The sequence below is a fragment of the Hemicordylus capensis genome, chromosome 1 (assembly GCF_027244095.1).
Source record: "Hemicordylus capensis ecotype Gifberg chromosome 1, rHemCap1.1.pri, whole genome shotgun sequence".
Taxonomy (NCBI): domain Eukaryota; kingdom Metazoa; phylum Chordata; class Lepidosauria; order Squamata; family Cordylidae; genus Hemicordylus; species Hemicordylus capensis.
In genome coordinates this window covers 419673921-419692668 of record NC_069657.1, presented here as the reverse complement: position 1 = coordinate 419692668, position 18748 = coordinate 419673921, and the positions used below count along the sequence as shown (strand labels likewise).

Genomic DNA, 18748 nt, shown 5'->3' with positions numbered 1-18748 from the left:
TCCAAGATAAGTAAGCATAGGACTTCAGCCTTAGCTGTCTGTTGCTAGCAAGGCGGCTTTATTATTTTTACAGCTTTGAGCACGTTCAAAGAGTTATAATAACTGTAATAATAATAATAATAATAATAATAATATTTTTACATTTATATCCCGCTCTTCCTCCAAGGAGCTCAGAGTGGTGTACTACATACTTGAGTTTCTCTTTCACAACAACCCTGTGAAGTAGGTTAGGCTGAGAGAGAAGCGACTGGCCCACAGTCACTCAGCTAGTTTCATGGCTGAATGGGGATTCAGATAAAAGGCATATTAATATAATAAGATGGTATAATGATGATGAGATACACATCTTTCAAACTCTTCAAGCTTTCTTTAATGCGTAAATAAATAACATAAAACAGATGTTCAAAGTTAGCACACGTTTTGATGTGACACAATAGCTTCAGTCCTATACATTAGTGGCTGAAACATGCTCTTAAATACACCACCACAAATAATGACTCAGCAAAACTGACAACTATTAGCCAAGTACCAATGTCAACCAATCCTGTTACAAAACCCCCAATGTCTAAGGAGGGTCAGAATGAAAATACACATTTTCTCTCAGCCAATTAATTTCCTCCTTTCTTCTCTTATGTTTGAGTAGGACACAGCTGTTCTATGTACATTGCTTTCCTAATCTTCCATTTTTTCACATCTGCCTCCACAGCCAAAAAGGATATTTTTGTATTCACTGCTTTACCTTGATGTTTTTCTTCAGCATGTACTGCCCATGATTTTGTGCTATCTTTATGCTGTATGTCTGCCAAATGTTCCCTGTATCTTATTATCAGGGATCTATCTGTCTTCCCAATATAAAACTATGTGTTCTATGCAAACCATTTTATATACCCCGCCCCTTTGTCTGACTCCTTCCTTCATTGTTCTCACAAATCTGGCAGTCCTTCACTGCCAGACTGGCTAATTGTTGTCAGTTCTGCTGAGTCATGATGCTGTGTTATTGTATTTAAGAGCATGTTTCAGCTACTGGTGTAGAGCACCGAAGCTGATGTGTCACACTGAAATGTCTGCTGACTTCAAACGTCTGTATTTTTTTTATGTATGCGTTAAAGAGGTCTTTGAGAATGCTGTAATAAATAATAATTACCATGTGGCCGTTCCTTCTTCTGTCCGTTTACCTATATTTTTAATGTATTCCAGGACATTGAAGAAGTGTTGGAAGAAGCAAAGAAGGTTAGTAGTTCTATCCATCATTTTTCTGTAGCAAAACCTTTTTTCCTATCATATTTAAACTCCAGAAATGCTTATCTCAGCACTTAGGTTTTGGAAGCTTACGTAGAAATGGATATCCAATAAATCTTGTAGACCCTGTTGTGTAAATTAAGAAATTGGACTCTCATTTATTTAGAAACAATTTGTCCTGAAATTGGTGGCTGACATCCTGACTATGTTTACTCAAGGAAGTCCCATTAAAACTAAAAGGAAAAGTTAGGCATGCCTAATTTGTCCTTTCAATTTCAGTGGGACTTTCTCAAATACATTTAGTCAGGATGTCAGCCAGTGTTTCCAGGTAAATGAGTTTAGGATCAGGTTGTAAAACTCTTCATTTTTCTTTCATAGATAACTTATTTCCTTTTGTTTCAGGCTAAGGTTTTGGCACTAGTAGTTGTTGCTGAACACTCGGGAGACTTTGAAAAAATTATGCAACTTTCAGAAAGGTAACACATCATATTGCCTTTGCAATGATTAGACAGTGGTATCTTGTGGCTTCCTGAAAGACAGTGGCAGTAAAGGTGAATACTGGAGGGCAGATGTTCTTCGGTGTCCTCTCCCAGGTCCACCAATCGTTCATTTTGTCGCTACTGCTGATGCTCTGTGCAAATAGTGTTGACAGCTACCAGCCCTTAGAACTTTCAGAGACAATGGCTTTTGGAGGCTCTGGGAAGATACTGACATGTAGGAAGTCCTTAGACTTATAACACAGTCGGTTCTTGAAAACCATCTTTAGTCAAAACACCTTAATTACAAATGTATTTTCCCATAGGAAACAATGTTATAAATGGGAACATAGGAAGCTGCCATATACCAAGTCAGACCATTGGTCTATCTAGCTCAGTATTGTCTTCACAGACTGGCAGCAGCTTCTCCAAGGTTGCAGGCAGGAAACTCTCTCAGCCCTATCTTGGAGACGTTGCTAGAGAGGGAACTTGGAACCTTCTGCTCTTCCCAGTGCTTTGGGACACTGTCAAATGCTTACAAAGTTTAACATCAGTTGGTGTAAGCAATTTGAGTATCTAGACAGGATAACAAGATATAATGAATCCCAAAATGTTCCCCCAATTTTACTTGTGTTGATGGGAGTGGGAAGGAGACAGCCTTCGCTTCTAACAATATCGGAGCAACCCTGGTACTGACAGACAGCCAACTGACGTGAACCAAGTGACATTGGGAAATGCCCAGAGTGGAAGAAGCAGCACTAAGAAGCAACACAAACTGTGCTTTGGCAGGAAGTCACTGAAAGGTGAGGCGAGTGTAGTTAGCTGATCATTTCTCCCTTTAATCAGCTGGGGACCCATCTAAATTTATAGCCCCCAGAAGCTGTCCTGACACTAAATGCATTGCCTTGAGGGAAGGCCAGAGTCCGGATGTTACAGTGTTCCTTGATGGATGTCCTGAAGGACACCCCTTCCTTGAGGTCACTGCCACTCAGGTCCAGGGAGCTGTGGCTGCTACAGGTCTGCAGTCCATGGAAAGCTCCATGTATGTGGATGGCTTCACTCTCTCCACGAGGGCACTTGGGACCTCTGTTTTCATCAATGGACTGCAAGGCTGGATTGCATTTATTGGATATTTCCAACAAAATTTCATTCACTTCCGCATCATCCTCTTGCTCAGCGACAGTCATCTGCACGAGGCTTCTCTTGTTGGGGCCACTTGTGGGGGAGAATTCTGTGCTGCCTTTGCTCTGAGGGATCATCGGCTTATCCAGCACAGAAGCTAGCTGCTTGGCTTGGCTAGCCAGTTCCTTGAGCTGGATATTTCTTTCTCTCAGGGAAGCAATCTCTTCCTGCTTTTGAGTTAGCGTCACCTGGAGCTGATTGTTTTCCACCAGTGCATCCCCCAGGGCTTTCTGGTTATGATCTGCCAAGTCTTTCCAATACTGCTCAGTAGAAGAGATTTCTACAGTCATTTGTGAGAAGGGATCATCCTGTGCAGGCTGATGAATGCAGGGGCTGAAGGGTTTTGGGATTTGGTTTCTGAACCAAAGGCAGATGCCAGTGTTTCTGGTATCAGAACAGGGATTCCCAGATGTTGTTGACTACAACTCCCTGCATCCCCAGGATCATTTGGCTGGGGAATATGGGAGTTGTAGTCAACAACATCTGGGAATCTCTGCTACAGGAAACACTGCTAGATACCTTATCTTTTCCTGCTGCTGTCAAAGCTGGTGGTGTGTTAGTCCCAGATGTGCAGCAGTGATGTTGATGGTGGAGAATCAGAAGTAGCTTACCACCACACCTTTTCCGGTACCTTCCAGGCTTTTTCTCACTTCTCTGTGGAAGGAGGGGAGGCAACTGGGCAGCTCACCTCCTCCATGGTAAACAGTTAGATAGGGAAGGAACGAGAGTGGGCAGGAAGCCGTGTGTGGGCTTGGAATGGGCCAGGCTCTTTCCCTCTCCCCAGCATAGCAGCTGAGCCTGAAGGAGGAGGAGCCAAAATAGCAGTAATGATAGCAGGGGGAGCCTCTTGAACAAGCAAGTCCACCAATCTCTCTGCAACCTGAGATACTGCAGCAGTTGTCACTAGGACTACTAGTCTTGATGACAATGTGAGCCTGAGGTGCTATTGTTACCACACACACCCCCAGCCCACACATCAGCACCCGTCTACCAGAGCCTCCCCTCCCACAGCAAGTGTTGTAAAGCTGAAACACAGTTCCAAAGTTGAAACAAGATGGCAATTTACAAATGTCTTAAGTGCCATTCCTCTTAACTCGGAGTGTCTTCAGTCAAGGACTGCCTCTGTAATGTCTTCTCCCTAGTTGTCCTGCTAATGTTGCTGCTTCCCCAGGTCCACCACAGTGGCTAATGGGAACTAGCCCATTTCCATAGGCTGCAAGGCTTATGCTCATCAATCTGATGTTTTCCAGAGGTGGAGTACTGGAGGTCAGATGTTCTTCAGAATCTAACTTATTGCAGAATAAATCAGTGGGGTGTAGAAAAGCACGTTGGACTTGGACTAGAAAGATTTGGGTTCAAATCCATGATTAGCCATGAAGCTCACTGGATGTTTCTTGGGTCCGTTGCTTTATTATAAGCAATTTTTTCTTACAGAGTTGTGAGGATAAAATGGGGGGAAACCCATGTATGCTGCCTGGAGCTTCTTGAAAGAATAAATTAAGACATGAATAAATATGATCTTGCTGATGTTGTTTGGGGGGGAAATGTATGTTGTAGTAGATCCTAAATGTTTCTCAGAATTGGAGAGTAACATTTGAAAATGTGACTGCTAACAGTAAAGCATCATGAATAAGAATGATAAAGCCTCAGTTTGTTTTTTTAAAATTATCATTCTGATCTGTCCACATTTTGATTTGTATTATTGATTGGGAAACCAGAGGCTTTGTAATATATATTTTCTTCTTCTCCTTCTCCTTTCTTAATGTAATGAGAATCTGACTGTTCCCACATGCTTGTGTCTAGGTACCCAGGATTTGTATATCCATGTCTGGGCATCCATCCAGTTCAGAGTATTGCAGTGGGACATGAGCGCAGCGTTACTTTAAAGGTGACATGGAAAAAAGTTAAACTGCTGCTATTTGTTGTTTCATACTCATTTTGCCATGTGCGTAACAGATGTTATTTTGTTTGACCACATCCGCAATGTAGTAGTCACCATTATTCCCATAAGAACAGCCCTGCTGGATCAGGCCCAAGGCCCATCTAGTCCAGGATCCTGTTTTGCACAGTGGCCCACCAGATGCCTCTGGGAAGCCCACAGGCAGGAGTTGAGAGCATGCCCTCTCTCCTGCTGTTACTCCCCAGCAACTGGTATTAAGAGGCATTCTGTCTCTGAGGCTGGAGTTGGCCTATAGGCCTCAGACTAGCAACCAGTGATAGACCTGTCTTCCATGAATTAATCTAAACCCCTCTTAAAGCCATCCAGGTTGGTGACTGTTATCACATCTTGTGGCAAAGGATTCCAGAGTTTAATTATGCACTGTGTGAAAAAGTACTTCCTTTTGTCCTAAACCTCTTGGCAATCAGTTTCATGGGATGACCCCTGGTTCTAATGTTATGCAAGAGTGAGAAAAAAATTCTCTCTCAACTTTCTCCACACCATGCATGGTTTTATAGTCATAACAATGTCTCCCCTCAGTTGTCTTTTTTTCTAAACTGAAGAGCCCCAGATGTTGTAGCCTTGCCTCATAAGGAAAGTGCTCTAGGCTCCTGATCATCTTAGTTGCCCTCTTCTGCACCTTTTTGAGTTCTACAATGTCCTTTTTGAGATGTGGTGACCAGAATTGTACGCAGTACTCCAAATGTGGTCACACCATTTTTGTATAAGAACATTATAATAGTAGCAGTTTTATTTTCAGTTCCCTCCCTAATGACTCCAAGCATGGAGTTGGCCTTTTTCACAGCTGCCGCACATTGAGTTGACACTTTCAATGAGCTTTCCACCACAACCCCAAGATCCCTTTCCTGGTTAGTCACTAACAGCTCAGATCCCATCAGCGTATATGTGAAGTTGGGGTTCTTTGCCCCAATGTGCATTACTTAACACTTGCCAACATTGAACCACATTTGCCATTTTGTCACTCACTCCTCCTGTTTGTAGAGATGCTTTTAGAGCTCCTCACAATCTCCTTTGGATTTCATTACCTTAAATAGTTTTGGTGTCATCTGCAAATTCGGCCACCTTGCTTCTAGATAATTTATAAATAAATTAGAAAGCACCAGTCCCAGTACAGATCCCTGAGGGACCCCACTTCCTACTTCCCTTCATTTAGAGAATTCTCCATTTATATCTACCCTCTGTTTCCTGTCCTTCAACCAGTTACCAATCCACACATGTACTTGTCCCCTTATCCCATGACTGCTAAATTTTCTCAAGAATCTTTGATGAGGAACTGCGTCAAAAGCTTTTTGAAAATCCGGGTATACTATTGTCAGCCGGTTCACCTTGATCCACACACCTGTTGACACTCTCAAAGAATTCCAAAAGGTTGGTGAGGCAAGATTTGCCTTTTCAGAAGCCATGCTGGTTCTCCCTCAGCAGGGCATTTTCTTCTTTATGCTTAACAATTTTATCCTTGAGAATGCTTTCCATCAATTTGCCCAGAACAGACATTAAGCTAACCGGCCTGTAAGTTCCCAGATCTCTTTTTGAAAATCGGTGTTACATTGGCTACTTTCCAGTCCTCCAGTACAGAGCCTGATTATGGGATAAGTAATATATTTTTGCAAGGAGGTCAGCAAATTCACATTTGAGTTATTTAAGGACTCTTGGGTGGATGCCATCTGGGGATGCCATTCCCATTTAAAAATTATTCCCATTTTATAGATGGGGAAGTGAGGCCAAGGGATAGTGACTTGCCTGAGGCCACTCAATCAGTGTAAGAAGTGAGACTTGAGCTTTCAGACACTCTTTCCAGTGGATCGTGCTGACTTCCACACTTATCTGGAAGTGAATCCCATTTAACATAGTGGGACGTCCTTTTGAATAAACATGCATAGTAACATGTTTTTAAATCAACCATAGTTTGGAGGGTTTCCATATTGCTAGGATCCTGCAGCATGCCTTTCAGTGATGACTGGGGCATCTAGTGTTGGGGGATAGTGGGCAGGTTTTGTCCACTACAACAGAGTTCCCAAGGGCCGTATTTTCCCCCCTTGGGGTGAAAGGCAACCATTCACTTACATAGAAGAAAGTGAAAGGATATATTTAAGGGTACCCCTGGAGTACGAAAGCTAGATCTGCTCCCTCCCCTTAGTTTTCCCAACCATTACAACTCAAGCCAATGAATACCTACATACCCACATACGGAATTCTCCTTCTTGGTTGTGCTCGAGTGTGTAGGGTGAGTGGGACAGATAGAAGGTTGGTACATGGCTTCTCTGTGTACAGGTAGATGCTAGATGGCAATTTGAGAAGACTGTTGTTCTTCTCAGCCATACCATTAATTAATTAGAGGAAGTTGGCTTTATGAATGTGGCTTGACTGAAGGAAAATTCTGGTGATTACTGTTAATTGAGTCTGAATTCACATTTCCATTGACCTGCTAATTATCCCTGATCTCTCTCAATACTGTTGACATAGTATCCTTCTGGATGAGCTCTTTGGATTGGAGAACGAGGGCATGGGGTTTTGTTGGTTCCCATATTGGTAGAGCTGATTTCCAGAAGGTGGTCCTGGGGGACCACTCCTCACTCTTGTGACATTTATGCTAGGAGGTGCCATGGGTTCTATTTTTGCCCCCTCCCATTTTTTTATGGCCCATATGTTTTGCAGCATTACATGGGTGTTTGCATCTAAGGAAGCACTTATATTCTTGTTCGGATGTGCAAGTACTTAAAATTGTGCATTGGAGACCATGTAAGTTGCGCTTCCAAAATGCTGGTGCACATCTTCAAGTGTTTGCGCTCTTGTGTAAGACTGCCAGTGCTACCTTAGACACCCACAGTCGTGTGGGCTGATTGGAAATGCCTGCATCATGCTGCATAACATGTGGACCAATATGTACATAAACCAATTGAGTGATTTGGAGTTGGATGTCATCAATAAGTTAATGACACTCAGCTGCTTCTTATCCTTACATCTGGGCAAAGAGAGCCTGGCCAAAATACCCATGTCTACTTCAGCTGTTGTTGGGGGCACCAGTGTTCATATCATAAGCATAAAAGTTCTCCTTTTAGGATCTGGATGAAGCATTGCCACTCATAGAACTTTATAAGGACCGCCTGTTGGCCATCGGAGAGGTAAGCCGAGTCTCCGTGCTTTGTTTAATGTTCGTCCATTCTTTTGGACTGCTTCCTATGTTACATTTTTTTGATACACACATAGCATTGTGTGTAGCACAATCCTAAGCCTTTAAAAAATAATAATAATCAGAAGTACTAGCCGACCCCGCACAGAGCATCTGTGCTCTCTTTGGGGCCAGCGATTATCTCCCCCCCCCCACTTCTGCCCCAGTTTCTGCTTCCAGGCCCAGCCACTTCTCCTCCCCACTGCCACTTCTGCCCCCTGCCACTTTCTTTCCCCACTCCTGGGCCTTGCCTCCATGGCCCGGCCGGACCCGCCACCTCTGGTCTCCATGGCTGGGCTGCCGCTGCGACAACCAATCCTCCTGGGTGTGCCTCAGCCAATCAGGTGCTTCTGCCACCCAGCCAATCAGCTGGACTCTGGCTCTGGGACACACATTCCAAGGCACACCCAGAAGAATTAATATAATAGAAGTTGTACTGAGTTCAGTGGGACTCACTCCCTGATGAGTACACAGAGGATTGCAACATTCGTTTAGGAAATCATCTTCGGTGCTTGAACAAGTATGACAAAAACACCCACATGTAACTATCTATATATTCATAGGCTGGAAAGTTACGATGGACTACATTCTTTCAGAAGGTATACACTGTGTGTGCTCATGTTGGAATATATACATCTGCAACTATCATACATGTTGATTTACAATCACAATGTGTTTTATTTCCAGCATGACACGTACTTCTAGTTTTTACAGGTGGTGATCTACATATGGTTTGCATGATGTCTTCTACATGGAAGATTTGTTTTCTGTGTTGGAATTCTGTCCAGTTTGAAGTAAAATCTCAGCATAATGTTGGCATCCCACAGCAGCTGCAAGGAAATCAGTTGTGTATGATTCATTAAGGCAGCAGTTCTCAAACTTGGGTCCCTAGATTTGTTGGACTACAGCAAACATCATCCCTTCAGCCCTTGTACCTAGGGATAGGGATGATGGAAGTTGTAGGTCCAGCAACATCTGGGGATCCAAGTTTGAGAACCCCTGGATTAAGGATCACAGGTATGTCAGAAATATAGCAGGTGTCTAATAATATAGTCCCTGTTAAATGAAAGCCTCTACCGGAGTCTTTGCAGTTGAGTTTATTTTAATTATCACTCCTAGATTAGTGTAGTCAGAGCTGATGAACAAGAAAAGTAAACAGTTCCTATACTCTTTCTAGAATAAGGGGTGACCCATTCCTATTTCTCCATTTATGCTGCAGGTTGGTCTGGATTTCACTCCCAGATTTGCCAACACTGATGAGCAGAAGGAAGAACAAAGACAAGTCTTGATAAAACAGATTCAGCTGGCAAAACAACTGGATTTGCCTTTGTAAGTCTTGTGCATATTGCAAAGAGACAATTATTTCTATCTTTAGCGGGGCGGAAATCCTAACTCCAAATTCCCTTCATAGTGAATAGAGTCTAGATAGGGTTAGGGATGTGCACGGATCGCGATTCACAGCACATCCCCGGCACCTTTAAAACGGAAGAGAGCAGGTGCATACCTACACCTCTGCTGCACACTGCCACTTCTTGCATCGGCAGCACCTCCCCGCCCCTCCCGCCGCCCCGTTATCTTCACATGCCAACAGTGGCACTCTTCCCCAGCTACCCTTTGCCAACGCCAGCATGCACATTTGAGGGCAGCTCTAGAGGAGAGTGCTGTCGGCACACGAAGATAGCTGGGGTGTGTGCTGCTGATACAGGAAGTGGTGGTGAGCAGCAGAGGAGCAGGTATATGTACCTGCTGTCCTCCATTTTAAAGGTGCTGGGGATATACTTCGAATTGTGATTCGTGCACGTTCCTAGTTAGGGTATTGGCTTAAGTGCACGGATCTCAATAAAATTCTACTTTATGTTTAAATTGATTCTGTGCTATATATTTCCTGCACTAATGGAGCATACTGCTGCATTTCAAGAGTAAAAGGCTGTATGACTATATAACCTTTGAACAGCGCTTTGAGATCTTCCCCGGCACTATACAAATAACTATTTTCTTCCCATCCTCTGTTTTGCTGCCATCAGCAGCAAGAGCACCATCAAAAATGCAGTTTGTTTATACAAATAATTAAATGGCCTTGTCCTAAAGGCATGGGGCAGAGAACAATGCATTAAAATATCCACCTTGACTTGAGTTTAAAAGCATAAGAAATGCTAAAGTAAACTAAACCCAACAAACAAACCTCCACCCATGTAATTGGTCTATCCGGCCATTAAAAACTAGCCCATTTCTGCTGAAGCCTCCTGCTGTTAGTCTTTTGTGTGTGTGTGTGTTTTTTACCCTAGAAATGTCCACTCCCGCTCAGCTGGAAGACCAACCATTAACCTCTTAAAGGAACAAGGTATAATTTGTCAGTTTATTTATCCTGATTAAGTTACATATCTTCTTGCCAATATATGTGGGCACCAGATGTGCAGTCCATTCACGGGAAGCAGGCTCAATTTTCTCCTTCGAGTATTACACTGAAAACATGAGAAGCAGATGGACGAATAGCATATCACACATCTGCACCTACTTTCCCTGCTTCATCATGACATGCAAAGCCTCTCACAGTTAGGGTTACCAACTGTCCCTCATTATGCAGGATTTCCCTCATTTCAGGGATGAAACGTTGGTCCCTATAAGGACAGCATTTGTCCCTCATTTATTCAATAGCATATAATTCAATTACATATACGCCAATGATATTCAGGCTCTTGATTACCACTGCATACACCTCCAAGCCCCCCCCCCCCGCCAGCCCCCACAAACCTGTGTCACTCATTCTGGCAATGAAATGTTGGCAACCCTACTCACAGTTGTTGCACAAGTATAGGATTTGGAAGGCCCATAGGCAATGACATTTTAGTGAGCTCTTGCTTTTAGGAATACAGCAAGATATCAGCAGAAGTAGTGGGCTTGCCCTAAGAGCTGAAACCACTGTCAAATGGGATTTATTAAGATACAGGGGCAGCTGTACTCATCTTTGTTCCAGTTGTGGCAGTTCTGCATTTCTTTCTGCAGGGGGCAGTAGAGTAGATATCTCATCCATAGTGTGCATGTGGAGTCATCCATAGTTAGGCTCTTATTTGCACCTTTGTTTTTGTATGGAGGTGGATATCTTCCTGGTCAAGGAGGAATGATGTGGCACAAAACAACCGAGTCAACCCCACATTGCCATGGTGTCAGCTTCCAACAGCATAGAGGAAAGCTGGTCTTGTGGTAGCAAGCATGACTTGTCCCCTTAGCTAAGCAGGGTCTGCCCTGGTTGCATATGAATGGGAGACTAGAAGTGTAAGTACCTCAGGGGATGGAGCTGCTCTGGGAAGAGAGAAGGTTTCAAGTTCCCTCCCTGGCTTCTCCAAGACAAGGCTGAGAGAGATTCCTGCCTGCAACCTTGGAGAAGCCACTGCCAGTCTGTGTAGACAGTACTGAGCTAGATGGACCTATGGTCTGACTCAGTATATGGCAGCTTCCTATATTCCATGGCTACTCCTGTTTATAGTGCAGTTTGTGTTGGTCAACTGCTGATCCAAGATGCCAGTAACTTCAGCCCAGTGCAGACAGTGTTCAGCAGTTGTGCATTTGTGTACACTGAGTAGGCAGTCAAGCCATGGATTTGCACTGGTATATACACAAACACAATCGATATATTTAATTCTCCTAGGCGTACCTGTCGCTAATCCCATGTGTGGCAGCTCTTGTGAGAGTTCGGGATAGCAACGGGATGGCTGGAAGGAGAAAAAATGGTGGCTGCGGCTGGCCATTTGGCTAACGGGGAAACAAAACGCCAGCAAACAGGGGCACAGCCGGCGGGTGGCGAGAAGAGGGCGGCCGGCCAGGAAGAAAACGGCGGCAACAACGGCAGGCAGGCGAAGCGGGGGGGAGTGGAGGCGGGCAGGGAAGAAAGGAGGCGGCGAACTAGGTGGCGGCAGCTGCGAATAGTTAGTGGTTGAAACTTAGAATTTTTTGAAGTGGCGGGGAGGAGAAGCAGTGGTGGGCAGGGAGGAGAAGCCTGGCCACCAAGGGAGAACAAACTGGGAGGGTGGGGGTGGGAACGAACTGGGGTGGGTGGGGGGACTAAATGGGGCTGAAGTGGGGGGTGAGTCAGGGAGAACTAGGGGCTCAGATGCTTTGCGCCAGGTCAGCTAGTAAATTTTATTTGTTGTATGATCCATCTCTAAGATTGATCATTAATTTATTAGCTGAGCTTGCTATGGAAGAGAATTCTGAAAGATTGATGCCACCACTGAAAAGGCCCTGCTGGTAGTAGATCTCTGATGATTTCCCCACTCCCACCCAGTTTTTCTCCCATCTTCCCTTACCTGGTGGAGGTGATGGTGTTGGCAGCCACCTAATTTGCTCCTTTCCTTCCTTCCCTGCCTCTTCAAAAGATAAAGGGTGGGAAATTGAATGGCAGGAAATGTGCAAAACCTCTTGCCATCCCATTTGCTGCCTTTTGAAAAGGAATGGAGGTCACCTGGGAGGGAGGAGAAGCAGGAGCAGCGGCAGAAGTCGTGCTGTGTCTGGGTAGTGTAGGGATGGGACAGGGTAGCGGTAGTTCTGAGGTAGCCAATAGAGGCAGGTGAGGAGCACGCCTCACTGCTGCCTCTGCCAATCCGCCAGCTGAGGCAGCTGCCTCTCCACGCCTCATTGGTGGGCCAGCCCTGGTAGATACAGCTGATGGCTACAACATCTCCAGCATACATACAGAGCTCCATGCTAGCAGATGATATTTCCCTGTCAGAGAATGCTCCACATGCACAGTGGAGACATCTTGTCATGGTCTAGAGTCCTTCAGGTTGTCTGTCTCTTTCTCTTATTCAGACATACAAATGCAGAGAGACCAGCTTTTTGGTCAGCCCCTTAGAAGTATTACAGTGCAGTGAAAGACCACGCACAGTCTCCCAAGTTTTCTGCACAAGCTTATATCTTGGTTTGGAATACATGACAACCATAAACACAAGCTCACAGGAAATAATCATCCAATTCAAGGAGTGATGATTTGCAAATAACGAATAAGATATGTGTTTTTGAGCAAGAAGCCCAGGCAATGCTTTTGGCTGACCTGCATCTTTACATATTAATGATGTAGTGATAGAGCCCTCAACACTTTAGCTGCAAGTGCAAGACTAGTTTTAGGGGCATAGGCCAGTTTTCCCGTGACTTTCTCAGATATCCCTGTAATCTATTGCATAACCCAAGGAAAGCTTTTGGTTTCTTCACAATAGGTTCTTCAAGGACAGCTAGAATAATCTCTCTTAAGTAAAGTATCTTGAGCTAAAGTAAACTTTGATTTGATTACACAGACAGTTGGGTGGGATATTGTGTGCCTGATGCAAACTCCAGTGTGTCTGCATTCTGGAAGGTTTTTCTGAAACATACAACTAGAACCTTCTGGCTTTGGATCAGACTCATGCCAGCCAAGTCAGGAGACCATGCTACCTCTCATAAAATAAAATACGACTATATGTCAAAGGGATATACACCTGGATAGCTAACCCCATGTGCACCAGAGCCCTGTGGAACATGATCATGCTTACTACATCAGGGGTTCCCAGCCTTAGGTTCCCAGATGTTGTTGGACTAAAACTCCCATAAAAGGCCCTTGTGGTTGAGGCTGATGGGAGATGTAATCCAACGGCATCTGGGGACCCAAGGTTGAGAACTCGTGCAGTACATAATTCTGCTGCCATGTCTTGAATTCTGACTTCACAGTTCTACATCTAAGCACAAGTTCTTTCCTTGACTACTATGGTTCTCCATAGGTGCTGAAAAAGTGTTGCTCCATGCATTTGATGGCAAGCCATCAGTGGCAATGGAAGGGGTGAAGGCTGGATATTTTTTCTCCATTCCTCCTTCCATCATAAGGAGTGAACAGGTGAGACTAAAGCCGGATGGCATCATGTTGGTATAGAGAGATGTTTGCAGGTTGACAAGATGTTTGGAGGTTGATGTTTGCAGGTTGACAACAAACTGATGACTATACAGATTATTTTTCAACATCCAGACCTCCAGCAACCTACAAAAATTGTGAAATGCAGGCATGGTCAGCCAACATTCTTTGTATGATGATGTATCATGGTGGTATCTATTGACTGTATTAATAATTTGCCAAGATAATAGCACATCACTTATTGCAATGATAATGTATCATGTATCATATTTATCATGTATACTTGTTGTTATGCAAGTTAACACAACAATCTTAATTTTATGGCTAGTTGTAATGCCAGCCCCTGCATGCTGAGTACAATTTTGTTTCTGTTGTGAGCTGGCTGTTATTTATTAGCACTTAAGGACTATGTTTGGTATACAAAATAAACTATTGTGCATCAGTGAAGCTAAGAATGGCAGTCAGGAGCTGGGGACCTGAGCTGAAGCAAGACTGAGTTGTAGTAGCAGGAGGTGGACCTTGCAGATACGAGGTTCTTCTTAGCAAGGGTAGAATGCCAGGCTCCTAGCATTTATAATATCAAGCCTGGGCAATCCAGAGGCTTCAACCTGCTTGCTAGCAATAGCAATAGCACTTATGTTTATATACCGCTCTATAGCTGGAGCTCTCTAAGCGGTTTACAGTGATTTAGCATATTGCCCCCAACATTCTGGGTACTCATTTTGCCGACCTCGGAAGGATGGAAGGCTGAGTCAACCTAGAGCCCCTGGTCAGGATCGAACTTGTAACCTTCTGGTTACAGGGTGGCAGTTTTACCACTGCGCCACCAGGGGCTCCATTGCTAATCACAATGGCCTGTGTTGTACATCTTTAGCCCCTTCTGTGCCAGAAGAAGACCCTGAAACCTGAGCACATGTCACCCTGGGTAGCTCACCCTGCCCTCAGACCATGAGGTTTCTGGTTCACATCCCAAATCCCGACCCCAGCCCAGTACCTCCTCTCCAGCAGTGACTGGATCTTGATACTTTTTATATAAAGGATGATGAATACAAGCAAGGTAACCTACAACCCTCGAACTTCAGAGTTGGAAAGGATCTTGGAGGTCTTCTAGTCCTCTTGACTCCTTGTTCAGTGTAGGTATTTCCCATAACATCCCTGATGGATGGCTCTCCAGCCTGTCTGGGAACCTTCAGTGAAGCAGAGCCCACCACTGCACAAGGCAGATGGTTCCATTGTTGAACAGACCTTACTATTAAGAAATACATCTAGCCTAAATTTGCTTCCATGTAATTTCAACCCAATGATTCTAATCCTATCCTCACGAGCAACAGAAAACAAGTTTGCTGCTTCTTTTATGCGACAGCCCTTCAGATACTTGAAAACAGCTATTATATCTCGCATCCATCTTCTCTTCCCCAGGAAAAACATACCCAGCTCCCTCAACCATTCCTCATAGGACTTGGTTTCCAGACCCTCACCATCTGGGTTGCCCTCCTCTGATTCCAGTTGATCAATGTCCTCCCTAAAATGCAGTCCCCAGAATTAGACACAGTATTCCAAGTGAGGTCTGACCAGTGCAGAATAGAGTAGACTATTCTTCTCATGGAAATTTTCATACCCGGCTTTTCGTTCGCAACTCCACCAGAATGGAGTTCACATATCAGCCAAATTTATGCCAAAGTCCTTGTGAGCTATCGGGGAGCACTTCACACACAATTAGGGTTTTTCATTGTGAGTTAGAGTGTAGCTTGATTTATATCTGGGTAAAAAATTCCACTTTTTATATCATCTTTTGGGGGCAACTTCGAACTCGCAGTAAACCCATGTTTAAGCCTGCTGTCGGGGAAAGCTCATGATCTGGACACTATACTTCTGTTAATGCAAACTGCAACCTTTCCCCCTTTCCTTTCCTGTGCCATTTTGTGAACCTCTTAAGGTTTGGCTTGAATTTCCAATACCAGTTGCTGAGGGATTACAGCGGGAGAACGGCATTGCCTTCATCTTGCTTATGGGCTTCCCAGGGCTTTCTGGCTGTCCACTGTGGGAAACAGGATGCTGGATTAGACAGGCCTTTGGTCTCATCCAGCAACTCTTCTTATTTTCTCCTGCAGTACAAGCAGAAGCGTAGCCAGATAAATAAACCTGCACAGCAAGGGTCACCCCCTCCACCCCAGTTTATTGCCTCTGGCTGGATATCCTGCTATTGTGATTGAAATGGGGTTGGTGCTGCACCCTGACATATCAAGAAGAAAGGCCTTTTGTTCCTCTGTGATTGAATGACAATCCTGTTTCAGCAGAATAAATAATAGCAGCAGTTTTTCAACAAGAGCAGGATGCTGTCTTCCATGTTGCCATAATGCAAAGTAGTTCCTGTGATTCCTGATCTTTGACAGCTTTGTAATTCAGTAATTGTGATAATCACAACAAACATTTACCAAGTTTCTAAAGCATTACAGAGCAATAACATTAAGGAGCAAAATCTGAGCATTTTCTTATAGGGCTATAAGGTTTTCAAAATTATTTTTAACATTTAGCTTTTCATCATCATCATCATCATTTCTGAACATCGATTATTTCTGTATATCAGCAATATACAGAGTATATGACAATGTATATAATAAAGTTCAGACTTCTGTATTCTTACTAAAATGCATAGTGGCACAGAGAACTCAAAATTCTAAACTTCTAGAGTTATTTTCTTAATAAAATGCATGGCTGCACATTTTCCTGCTCTTTACCATTCTCACACAACAGGCCTACAAGCTTTACAATGCAATCTTATGCATGTTTACTCAGGAGTATGCTTCACTGAGTGCAGTGGGGGGGCTTACTCCCAGGTAAATGTATGTAGGAATAGTTTAATCAGTTAATCAGAGCTTTAGTTAGTTAATTGGTGGGAGTAGATTTTTAACAATGTCTCCGTTCAGAGTGCTCTTGCTTTATTTTTGAAGCTGTTTTGGTTCCTATGAGTTACTAAAATAGTAATAATGAGTTATTAACAATGGCCTTTCTTACTGTGTATTACAGCTGAGCAAACAAAGGCCATTTCCCACTTATTCTAATTTCCTCGAAAAAGGCATTTGTTGTACTGAGGTTTTGATAATGTGGAAATGTATTTAAATATAATTGGTTAAAAGAAGTGATTAATCAGCTGATAGTTGTACTTAGCCCCAGCTAACTGGGCAAAGAGGCAGGTTTTAAAGCAGTGGCGCTCTAATATTGTGCAGGAGGATAGCCACTGTCCTGTTCAACCCAGCACACCATCCCTCACAAAGGTTGTTGATGGTGCTGAGTGAGTGAGTGAGTGAGTGAGTGAGAGAGAGAGAGAGAGAATGAGAATCATGAGCCCCTTTGGAACAGAAAGGAATTTTCTTATTCCTTTTGCTGTGCAAACTGCTTTGAGAACTGTTTGTTGAAAAGTGGTATATCAACACCACCACCATAATCTTATTTATTGTCTTTGTTTTATTTGATCAGAGAGTAAGTGGACATTAATTGCCTTTCCTGATTTCCTTTAAGAAGCAGAAACTTGTGAAACAGCTGCCTCTAGAAAGCATGTGTTTAGAAACGGACTCTCCTGCTCTAGGGCCTGAGAAACAGGTAATTTGTGATGCTATCTTACTGAGATCAGCAGGCAAGGATAAACTTGCTGGCAGTGGCAGGACCGATGATATGAGGATATGACAAGACTGACTCAAAGGGGCGGGGGGAGGGAGAAATTCTTAAGAGAAGGAGCTTCAGGTTGCATCCACCAAAAATTGGAAAATTGTGCGCTGCTTCTCCACCAGTGCATTCCTGAGCCAGGTGTAATGTGAGAATGCCATTGGAGTCTGCACAGGGTCTCAGATAGTGCCAGAGGGTCCCTATGTATGCCATACTGCTTCAGCTTTCTAAGCTGCAACATACTCCACAAGCAAGCCCCAGTCCCATTTGAGACGCAGCTGTCTGAGATGCAGACAGCCCATCTTTCCTAAAGTTGCATTTTCCAAAGTAAAACCGCTTCCTTTTGGGAAGAGGAGGGAAAGGAAACATGTGAGAAACTTGGTGAACTGCAGGAATCAGCTGCCTAGCCCTCTACAGCACCACAAACATGGATGAAATGATGTTTGGGCAGTTGGCTATGATAACATGGAATAGTGGGAGGGGACCTGCAGGGTTCTTGGCTATGTGGGCAGAGGGCTCTATAGAGTAGGAGGTGGGTGAATGTAGTGTATAAAAGAGGAGGAATCCTGTGGGGACTTGGCAAAGATTGGGAAGGCGAAGAAAGGAGACTACCGCAGTTCCTAAGGCTTGGAGAACGACACAGTTGGAACCGATCTATTGGTTCCAAAGAGAAATTGAGTCAGCAAAAGGTGTCCCTGAAACCATTGTTGTATATTTGCATTTCAGGTAAGAAATGAACCAAAGAATATCTTCATTGCTGCAGAATACATTGCAAAAATCAAAGGAGTGTCACTGGAAGAAGTTCTAGACATGACGACAAAGAATGCATTGAAACTTTTCCCCAAACTGAAACATTTCTCTGGAAATAATTTATGTTCTCCTCCTGTGTAATAATCTAAAGCAGAAGATATTCCCATGAAATGACCCTGATGTAGATAAGAACACAATATCACTCAGCGCATGGTTTCAAGCTATGATGGGTCTGCCTCAGCTCTTCTGTCATGCCCATCAGAGGAACAAATGAGCTAAATATAGAATTGTGCTGCTTCAGTCTGTTTAATCTGACATTATTCAGCTTTTTCTTTAAATTAATTTTGTAATTAATTGTAATTACTACAAAACCTTGTTTAACATCTGGAATTATTTTTGGGCCTAATAAGCAATAAAACTGGATTTTAACAGGA

The 18748-nt window shown here is 43.7% G+C and overlaps 2 protein-coding genes across 6 annotated transcripts in view; one reads left to right on the top strand and one right to left on the bottom strand.

The window, feature by feature from the left end:
• TATDN3 (TatD DNase domain containing 3) overlaps window positions 1-18748 on the top strand; it is a 20240-nt gene extending 1492 nt beyond the window's left edge. For 2 of the 5 annotated variants that reach the window (XM_053310081.1, XM_053310097.1), the window contains exons 2-10: window positions 1198-1230; window positions 1642-1715; window positions 4701-4785; window positions 7917-7979; window positions 9246-9355; window positions 10312-10367; window positions 13774-13886; window positions 17421-17501; window positions 18291-18748. In XM_053310081.1, coding sequence (XP_053166056.1) covers window positions 1198-1230; window positions 1642-1715; window positions 4701-4785; window positions 7917-7979; window positions 9246-9355; window positions 10312-10367; window positions 13774-13886; window positions 17421-17501; window positions 18291-18455 — 780 coding nt within the window. In that variant the 3' untranslated portion in view covers window positions 18456-18748. The remainder of the gene's footprint in view (window positions 1-1197; window positions 1231-1641; window positions 1716-4700; window positions 4786-7916; window positions 7980-9245; window positions 9356-10311; window positions 10368-13773; window positions 13887-17420; window positions 17502-18290) is intronic. The other 3 variants (XM_053310090.1, XM_053310106.1, XM_053310112.1) reach the window with 3 other exon arrangements.
• On the bottom strand, window positions 2558-3324 carry LOC128351040 (multicilin-like). Its single transcript, XM_053310136.1, has one exon. It carries the CDS (start codon window positions 3185-3187, stop codon window positions 2558-2560), a length of 630 nt encoding a protein of 209 aa, XP_053166111.1. The 5' UTR covers window positions 3188-3324.

Bases quoted from the DNA above. Each gene is read 5' to 3' on its own strand.
- LOC128351040 (XM_053310136.1), bottom strand. From the start codon at position 3,187: ATGACTGTAGAAATCTCTTCTACTGAGCAGTATTGGAAAGACTTGGCA.